Genomic DNA, 10691 nt, shown 5'->3' with positions numbered 1-10691 from the left:
GAAAACAGATTTGGAATTCGTGGGAGGGTTAATTCTGACCAACAGACGAGCGCATTGGAAGCATTGAAGTGCGAGTAGCCCAGGCAAATTCATTGCTAGTCCAACTTGTGTCAGAGATGGTGCAAATTCACTACTGGGGAAATTGCCCAAATTAATTATCAGTAATTAGACGAAATATGAATAGCAAACTAGGTGCAGCATTAGTAGTAGTAGTGGTGGTGGTGGTGGTAGTAGTAGTAGTGGTAGTAGTAGTAATAGCAGTAGTGGTAGTGGTAGTAGTAGTGGTAGTAGTAGTAGTAGTAGTAGTAGTAGTAGTAGTAGTAGTAGTAGTAGTAGTAGTAGTAGTAGTAGTAGTGGTGGTAGTAGTAGTAGTAGTAGTAGTAGTAGTAGTAGTAGTAGTAGTAGTAGTAGTAGTAGTAGTGGTAGTGGTAGTAGTAGTAGTAGTAGTAGTAGTAGTAGTAGTAGTAGTAGTAGTAGTAGTAGTAGTAGTAGTAGTGGTAGTGGTAGAAGTAGTAGTAGTAGTAGTAGTAGTAGTAGTAACAGTAGTGGTAGTAGTAACAGTAGTGGTAGTAGCTATAGTAGAAGTAGTAGTTGTAGTAGTAATAGTAATACTGGTAGCAGCAGCAGTAGTAGCAGTAGTGGCAGTAATAGTTACAGTAGCGCTAGTTGTAGCAGCAGTTGTGGCAGTAGTAAAATTTATTACATTAGTATTAGCACCAGTATATGATGACTCATGAGAAACATTTGCAATTAATTACAATCAGTCACTATCAATCAACCAGTCAAAGCCCACCGGGAAAACTTCTCCCAACCTCCACCATGAGTCCCGCGAATTCGCCAACTTCTGCCACGTAACTTCCGCAAAATTTTGTAACTCGTTTCTCCACCTCTTTGGTGTGTCTACCACATTTCCTATTTCGTAGTGTCCTGTCAGTAACATATTTGTTCCATCTGCCATCCTCCTTTCTTGCTACCTCAATTGCCCAATTCTGTCTCCCTTCCTTTATCGCCTCCACAGTTTTTTTCCACTCTAGTCTGCTCTCCCTCCCAATTTGTCTTCTTCTTTCGGCGTTATTCCCAATATTATTCTCGTTGTTCCTCTCTGTACAGTCCGTAGATCTGTCTCCATCACTTTCGACAATGTACAAATCTCACATTTGTTGATCATAACTGAGATTTTGCGCTGAGAACTTTCCTTTTCAGACAATTAGAAAGCCTCTTCCGTTATTATTCTTGCTAAAGATTTTCAAACCAACTGGATAATTTTTCATTTTTATGGTCTTTAGTAAGTTTTAGTACCCAGTTTAATTAATTATACTTTTAAATTTATTCAAGATTCTCACCATCAACTATAATTATTTTACTTAGAATTTTCATGTTGAACATTATTTCGGTTTTACCGTCAAAAAATCCTTGTTGAGATCACTCAATGTATCTTGTAAGTGTTTTGTTATTTCTGAAATGAAAATAATCTCATCTGCAAATTCCAGATGACTGAAATACTCCCATTAATAAATAGCTTGGGTAAAATTATACTGTGCTCCTTTTTTCGAGATTTATATTTTCTGTACCTCTATGCAGCGGAATTTCAGCAATATCTTTCTGACAAATGTTCTACAGAACACTTCCAATGTATTCGTTTCACCGTGTTTACATATATAGTTTAGTACTGCTTTCTACTGAGTCAAAGGCCTTTTTGTAACTACAGTAGATAAACGCAAAGGTTTGTGATCTGTCATATAATTTGTTAGTTTGTTCAATGTCTGCAAATGGTCTATAGTGGTGTAGTCTCTTCTAAACCATACATGTTCTTTTTGGCGGTTGTCATCTAAAAAATTCACTTAGTTTATTTGTAAAAACATTGGAGAAATTGTTATACATTCGACAACTAAATGTGTGTCTTGCTACATTGTTTATGACCCAATGCAGTGGTCAAGATACAGAGATGACCCGTCATCCATGAGGAGCCAAGATAAGAGGTAGGGAAGGAGGTGAATGAGAGTGGAGTATGTGAGGATGGAATAGGTGGGAGTAGATTTTATGCCTTTGTTTTTGGCTGCCTCCCTTGTAAGAGGGAAAACTCGTTGATAATCACTATAACATTGCACAATGCTTCAAGAAACAATTCCCTGCGTATACACTGGATATATAATTGAACTAATCTATATCAAAAATTTCCCTGTGTCTTTCAGAAGTCCTACCACCTTTCCCAGGTGTTTTTCTTTGTGTTATACTTTTGAGAGCAAACATTACTTCTTTATTCATAATTCCCAGTACACTACTAACGTCTATAGATGACTTAACGACCTGGACTGCGATGTCCTTGTTATTTTCTCAGATCTAATTTTTATTTCCATCTGAAAATTGTTCATGCTATCTTTTACCTTCGCAGGGCTTATGTTCTTCTTGAAAACTATTTTATTTCTCTCAGCTCTGAAATCTAATTTAGCTGCGCAACCTAATATATTTATAAGAGTAATGTTGCTAACACTGTTGCTCTTATTTCCCATTAAAAGATTATTTTGTTCTTTGCTGTTCCCCTTGAACTCTTGAAAATCTTTTTACGACCTACATTTTTTAGAAGAATGTTCGTCGTACTAATGTGAAACATTTTTAAAACTGTGCCAAAACTAAGTGGGGGCAACTGTACATTGTAAAATAAATAAAACACATCAAAACATGAAACCACAGAAAATGGAAGTGCCCTAACACCATAGAAAACTTGAAGTGAGGGGTATACTGATTTATTTGATATTCTAACATAGAAAAATTATTGTAATATGGTTCTTTTTCTTGCTGAGTTATTTTAAAACAAAATATATAAAAAACGAAAATATCCATTTTTTTTCAAAAACATGTTTAAAAAAGCACGTTTTTTTTTTTATTTTTTTTTTTAGTTGCATCTCAAGGCCTTATGTATGATTGTAGGTTAAAGTTAAGGGATAGTGAGCAAAAAGTCAGGTAGAAAATAAGCTCTGAGCCTTGATGGGTGGCGGGGAGTACAACAGTTTCCCCCATTACTATGTTAACCCCTTTTCTACTGTCCAAGTGGCGGATCTGTGTCTGGGCAACGTCCAAGGTCACTATGGGAAATTGGAGTGTTTAATCTTTGAAGAGTATGCTAAGATAAAAGGTAAATTTTGTAAGGTAGCCAGCTAATAGCCATACTGGCCCATATACAGTATCTACACTTGTTGCAGGCTTGCAGCATCTGACAGTGACTAAAATGGTCAAATACTTGTTTATTTTTATACTCTGTCTAATGCCTCTTTGAATAAGATAGATGCACATATGTGCACCTGTTTTATATACTAAATATTTAGTATCTGAACAAATTTGGACGAGGTTAAAAAGAAAAAAACTCATAAATAACAATTTTTTAATAAAAAAAAAACGCGATTATTATTATTTTTTTCCATCTATAGGCGTGGTTATGTTCGTAAGAAGTGTGTGTATGTATCTTACGAGAAGTGAATAGAGTTCACTTTCCGGGTGTGGCATTGCTGATTAACCCCAAGCTAGGTAGCGCGTTCCTGACTAACCCCAGGTGAGGCTTGAGCGTTCCTGATTAACCCCAAGTGAGGTTTGAGCATTCCTAATTAGCCCCAGGTGAGGCTTGAGCGTTCCTGATTAACCCCAGCTGGTTCAATGCCTTGGCAAAATGATAAAATATAAGTAGACAGACAAACTTGTGTAGGAATATTTGTTGAGTGAGCTAAGGAGATGCATTTCCGCAGTGGATAATAGGCTGTTATTATACATATGGAATTTCTTTCTTCGGTCAATAATGTGTATTTTTTTCTCTCAGTACCTTGGGAATATGATAAGTATGCAAACATTATTGTATAGGAAAATTGTTTAGTGAGGGTAGGAAATGCATTTCCACAGTGGACATTAGGCTATTGTATGGAATTTCTTACCTTCACAACCCAGCTGCCTGCTTATTTCAACACAGCTTCTTCTTTTCGCCACGTTATCACTGTAGTGCAGCGAAGTCAGGTCGCACAGCTCTGGTTTACCTTTTGACTAATTCTATTAGCATTTCATCTGAATCCACAAAATTAAATTAAGTTTTGTAGGTTATATTTTATTCAGTTGGTGCTTATGCATATCCTAGCTGTACGCATTGTCATTGTATCAGTGATAAATAAAAAGAAAACGTATTTTTTATCATATTTCTAACTTTCTCGTGATCCCATTGTGGTGTTTCCTTTGGATTATCCATGGTTTGGTAGGATAGAAGGTAACACTACTTGCTTATATGAAGGCTGAATCTCGACTGGAGTGGAGCAGGAGGAGTAGGACCGTGGCAACTGAGTTCACACTGGCGCTCACGGTCCGGTCTCGCTCCAGTAAAAATATCTTTTGACGGAACCGTGACCGGAGCGAAACCGGAGCGGGAGCGGAGCGAGAGCGCCAGTGTGAATGCTTCCATTGAAATTAATGAGACAATATTGGACCGGACCGTGAGCGGAGCGGGAGCGGACAGCGACCGGACCGATAGTGTGAATCAAGCCTTAACCACCCGACCGGAACGGGTGATTGTGCCGTCAGATGGCATCTCTGGAGAGGACGGCCTGGATGATGGAGAAGGCGGCGGCAGCGTGCTGTATGCGTGATCGCTGTGTTGGCGAGGGGCTGGCCGAGACGTCTTGCTGACTTTGGCGAATATATAGGCCTAGTTCGAGTTGTGTGACGGCCAGTCTGGTTTTGACCAGCGCCGCATCACCACACTGCAAATGCAAAAGACAATTTTGTATATTTCGCATATCAGTAATGAAACTAAATTTGATGCAGAATGTGGTAAGTATCAGGGCATTAAATATTGCCCCTTGTTCTATCTTACTAATATACCCGGCAGTTTTATATTTGAAAATAAATAACAGATAAGTGCATTTACCCAATAATGATGATAATAATAATAATAATAATAATAATACATAAATAAATAAACCTACACATGTATACCAAAGTTCGCTAGAATCTATGTACGCTATATAACTTTGGATTAAATACAATGTTATTAATTGTACTTGGATGTACTTGGTATTTTTCTAGTACTTTGGATCTAAGTATAAGTAGGCCTACAAGTACCATTCAACTTCAAACTCCAAATACAAAGATATAAAAATATGTACTTTAAGTCCAAGTATAAGCACATGTACTTAGACCCAACCCTGATGTCATAGTTTCATCATGTTCATGGCTATTCACATGCATAAAGCCTAGGCATTCTATGTAGATGTAGGCTAGGCTTACATGATGTATGTATCACTATGGGAGGAATGTAAACAAACGTGGTTGCCATTCACCGTTATCCAAGTTTTACTGAATCATGAGGTCCTGCTAGAATGAATAAAAGGTATGAGCCACGAAATTGTGTGCATTCTGTGCGTCCAATTGGCCAACAACGCATCCTTCTCACATTTTGTTTTGGTCGTCGCCGTCCCCATGTTCAGTCTCAACGGGAATAGTTCCCATTGCATGTGGGCTCATACCATCCCCAACCAGGAAAGATCTCCCGAATTTCAAGTTTATCCCCGGTGAGATCAACCGAATCTAATAACTTAACTTCACTCAAATTAGAAGAATTTTCATTATCACTCTCCGAGAAATATTCTGTTTATGTTGAGTTTACCATGGTCGAATTCATATACGCCATCAACGGGAAATGGTGCTGGCGACACGTTTTTTGTAGACAATGGACGTTGTGACAGCTTAGTATATGTAATTAATGAGGCAAATTGAAAAATAACAACAATTTTGTAGTTTTGTGCTTAGATTCACCAATATACGTCATCAAAATGGAGACCTCTATTCTCAACTTTTGTTGCGGACGACTTGTTCTGGTGAAATGAAAATGCCGTTGAAAACGTAAGAAAAATGTTAAAATCCAGGACGACGAAGAAATTAATTTTTTTTTACTTGAATATTATCCAAAAGTCGATTAGGAAATTTTGGATTTGAAATTTTATTTGTGATGTGCTATGATTTAATCGTGAACACAAGTTTGATTCAAAAACCATTGTTCGTTCTGTTTCTAATTTTTACCATTTACTGATATGCACAATTTTATATGTTTCTGAATAATTCTTGTGTGTGCAGAAGTGTATACATGAATAGTTCACAATGGTTGTAAAACATTAGATTTCATATGTTTGTATTATAATTATATTCAAATATCCCATTCCGAATGTTTATGTAAAACAGAAGAACATCCAAGATTTTTAAGATAAGATCTCGAATGCATTCCAGCTTTTATTGCAGGAAGAGAACTTTAATAGTGATAATATAGTAGTTCTGTAGGTAGTACATCTTTAAAGTAGCAGCATTTTATAATGTGCAAATGGATAATAGTGAGGAAGACTAGAGATGTATGACATTTACAAAACTAAATTCAACGGAGTTGCGGAACTTGCGACCATATCCAGATCAACGAAACGAAAGATGTGTGAATCAGAATCACTTTAGTTGCAGGCTGTATTATTGATCGTGTAATGATCGTGTAAACAGATAACATCCAGCAACCTGGAATTAGATTAAAATGTCGGGAAATCCTGATAATCCAAAAATGACGAGGAATTTGAAAAATAGAAAGACAAATTCGTGTTGTAGAGAAGATATCAAGGGCCGTAAAGTGCAAATGAAGTGCAAGACTTCAATATCAAGTGCTACGGTCCCACAATTAATCGTGCAGAAGATACAAGCACTTTTGAAGGGTTATCCAGCAGGATTAGACCTTGAAAAGTTCAGCCGTGCATACATGAGAAGGATGGGCCACCCACTATATCCAGAACAACATGGATTTACGGATCTGATTGAAATGCTACGAACATTGAAAACTATTTTGAAGATTGAAAATCACGGAAATGGGAAAGTTTTGATTAGAGGAGTTAAAGAAGGTATCATTAACATTTTGTCATATGCGTTTGTAGTGTTACCAATAGTGATTTAGTAATGTATACCAGTATCTATGTGGTCGCTAGTGGACTGAAAGGGCCAGCATGAATGTAATTAATAGTATACCGTATGATATTAGGGACTTCATGATTTTTATTATTTTATTTAACAATAGTCACATAGTGGCAGTTTTTAGGTAATCATTTTGGATGGTATTAATTTAATTGTTACTCTACTCTACTTTTGTGAATTATGTTTTACAAATTTCTATTATATTGGTTGATGCCCTATCCCTAAGGCTACTTCATTGACAGTCACATTGCCTGGATGACTTTGACTATCCTTCAGCAAATCAAGTTCATAGGTGGGACTAAATGTCCCATCTGTCGGTCTCACTAAACGCCGACCAAAGCCGACCAAAACCACACAATGACGGGTTTTGCTCAAATGCATAATTTATATATATAAAATACCATATGGTTGCATTATTTGACCTATTTTCTTTAAAATGTGTGACTTCTATGTAAAATGATCAAAGAGAAGTTACGTTTTTATCCTTTGCAAAATTACCAACCGGCAACCAACGCCGACCAAACCCAAACAATGACGGCTTTTGCTCAAATGTATAATTTTAAATAAAAATTAGCATATGGTTGCATTATTTGACCTATTCTCTGTAAAATGTGTGATTTCCATGTAAAATCATCAGAGAAGTTACGTTTTTATCCTCTGCAAAATTACCAACCGCCGACCAAAGCCAACCAAAACCACACAATGACGGTTTTTGCCCAAATGCATGATTTCCATGTAAAATCATCAGAGAAGTTACGTTTTTATCCTCTGCAAAATTACCAACCGCCGACCAAAGCCGACCAAAACCACACAATGACGGTTTTTGCCCAAATGCATAATTTATATATAAAAAATAGCATATGGTTGCATTATTTGACCTATTTTCTTTAAAATGTGTGACTTCCATGTAAAATCATCAAAGAGAATACGTTTTTGTCATTTGAGCAAAAGCTGTCATTGTTTGGGTTTGGTCGGCGTTGGTTGCCGGTTGGTAATTTTGCAGAGGATAAAAACGTAACTTCTTTTTGATGATTTTACATGGAAATCACACATTTTAAAGAAAATAGGTCAAATAATGCAACCATATGCTATTTTTAATATATAAGTTATGCATTTGATAAAAAAACATCATTGTGTGGTTTTGGTCGGCGTTGGTTGACTTTGGTCGGCGTTTAGTGAGACTTGATTAGCTCCCCCACCCCTCATGTGCTGTACATTGCAAAATAAGTTATCAAAAATCCTTGTATATTCACATGTAATTTTACATTTTTGTGCTATGAATGTAGTTTATTTTGCTTTGCAAAGCAAAGGTTAACTTGCCTGGCTAGTTGCCCCAGATGTTAACCACTGGTATGATGACTTATGTATGTGTCATGAGGCACTAGTACATGAAGATGCTGGAGTAGGCATCTTGATTATATATATATTTTTTTGTTGTTGTACATGAGTTACTTCCAGATTATTTGAACTGATTTGATCCCATTTTCTGTGTTTATTATTATTCAGAGTAAAAGAGAGTTATACAGTGACTATATATTTTATAATGCAAGTAGTGTGATACATTGTCCATATGGCAGCCAGTTCTACCATATTTTTTTTGCAGTTGCACATGTGACATGAGTTACCTCCAGATTCTATGAATTGGTTTGATCACATTTTCTGTGTTTATTATTACTCGGGAAATAGAAGAAAGGGTAGTGAATGGTGGGATGGGGAAACAAAGAAAGTTGTAAAAGAGTAGAAGTGAGCTTTCACAGATTGGTTACAAAATAGGAAGAGGGAGTCATATGAGAGGTACAAAGAAAAGAAAAGAGAAGTAAAGCAAAAGGTAAAGGAGGCAAAGAGGAGAGCAGATGTGAAATGGGGTAAAAGTATGACAGAAAATTTTGAAAGTAATAAGAAGATGTTTTGGAAAGAAATTAAGAGGAAGAGGAGGCGAATCAAGTATAGAAGAAATGGTAAAAGGTGCAGATGGAGAGATGATAATGGAAGAGAAGGCAGTAAGGGGAAGATGGGCAGAATATTTTAGGGAGTTGCTAAATGTGAAGGAGGATAGGGAGGGAAAGATAGCTGCAGTGGGAAATGTGAAAAGAATGAGAGTGATGAGTGAGGAGAATGGAGGAGAAATAAGGAAGGATGAGGTGAAGGCAGTTGTTAAGATGATGAAAGCAGGTAAGGCACCTGGTCTGGATGGATGCCATGCAGAATGTCTGAAAAAGGGAGGTACAGTGATGGTGGACTGGCTGGTGAGGTTATTTAATGTTTGCTGGAGAGAGGGTAGAGTACCGGAGGACTGGAGGAGTGCCTGTATAGTTTGTCTTTACAAGGGGAAAGGGGACAAGTGTGAATGTAGTAGTTTCAAAGGGATTAGCTTGTTAAGTGTAGTTGGGAAGGCTTATGGGAGGATCTTGATTGAGAGGAACAGAGGGAGTAATTGGTGAGGAACAGTATGGATTTAGGACAGGTAGAGGTTGTGTAGATCAGATCTTTGTGGTAAGACAGATATGTGAGAAAGCTATAGGAAAGGGGAAGGATGTTTTTTGGGCTTTTATGGATCTGGAAAAGGCTTATGATAGGGTAGACAGAAAGGCACTGTGGGAGGTTATGCAGATATACGGGATAGGAGGAAAGCTTTTGGGAGCTGTCAAGAGTTTTTATGAGAGTAGTAGAGCTTGTGTCAGGATTAGAAATGGAGAGAGTGAGTGGTTCGAGGTAAAGGTGAGACTTCGTCAAGGATGCGTTATGTTGCCCTGGCTGTTCAACTTATACATGGATGGGGTGGTGCGAGAGGTAAATGCAAGGGTAGTGGGTGAGGGATTGGAGATGGTTAAAGAAAATGGAGAAAAGTGGGAGGTGGGCCAGCTGTTGTTTGCGGACGACACTGCGCTTGTGGCAGGATCGGAGGAGGGACTGAGAAAGTTGGTGGCAGAGTTTGGGAGAGTATGTGATAGAAGAAAGCTAAAGATAAATGTGGGTAAAAGTAAGGTGATGAGATGTACAAGGGGTGAAAGTGGCAGTAGACTGGAAGTGAGCATTAATGGAGAGCGACTGGAGGAAGTGGATAGTTTTAGATACTTGGGTGCAAATGTGGCAGGAAAAGGTGGAGTGAAGGTGGAGGTAGAATGTAGATTGAGAGAAGCGAGTAAATGCCTTGGTTGATTAAGGGGGTTGCCTCTCATTTCGGTGAAAAATATTCGATTTTGTCAAACTTCGTGTGTGTCCCTGAACACCGCGGGACTGGTTTCCAGACGTATAACGCCACCCTTCTCAGGTAATGGCGGGTTTAAAGGGCCAGAGATTTAAAGGTCCGCCCTTCAGCCACGCCCCTTTCTTTGCTATGGTTTGTTTTCCTTGTAAATTTTTTTTTTTTTTTTTTTTTTTTTTTTTTAGAATTTTATACTCTGATATTGTTGTACGATAGGTTAGGCAGCAGTCACCACACTCAGTGTGATCGTAAAAGGGTTCAGCGTATGCGTGCGTCATTTCTCCACGTGCTATCCTGTTTTATACATTTCTTGTTTATAAATTCACTACATAACTAAATATGTCAGATGTGATAGTTGCCGAAGTATTTTGCTCCATTCTGAACCTGAGAAGTGCAAGAATACTCACCTTAGCAAAGGTATTGTAATGCATGTGTACCATTCATTATGTGAAGAATATGGAAGGTTAGGATTGTCACGATTCTCAGCTGGCATGGGTAGAAAAGAAATGTAATG

General features: G+C 37.7%; 1 protein-coding gene across 1 annotated transcript in view; it reads left to right on the top strand.

Moving 5' to 3' along the window:
* Nucleotides 1-6303: 6303 nt before the first annotated feature.
* Nucleotides 6304-10691, top strand: part of LOC143033426 (uncharacterized) — a 161401-nt gene continuing 157013 nt past the window's right edge. The window contains exon 1 of the mRNA XM_076198852.1: nt 6304-6902. Within this exon, the coding sequence (XP_076054967.1) occupies nt 6545-6902 (358 nt within the window). The 5' untranslated portion in view covers nt 6304-6544. The remainder of the gene's footprint in view (nt 6903-10691) is intronic.

The sequence above is a fragment of the Oratosquilla oratoria genome, chromosome 15 (genome assembly GCF_046742065.1).
Source record: "Oratosquilla oratoria isolate Oo_2021 chromosome 15, ASM4674206v1, whole genome shotgun sequence".
Classification (NCBI taxonomy): domain Eukaryota; kingdom Metazoa; phylum Arthropoda; class Malacostraca; order Stomatopoda; family Squillidae; genus Oratosquilla; species Oratosquilla oratoria.
This window is presented reverse-complemented; position numbering and strand designations above follow the sequence as displayed.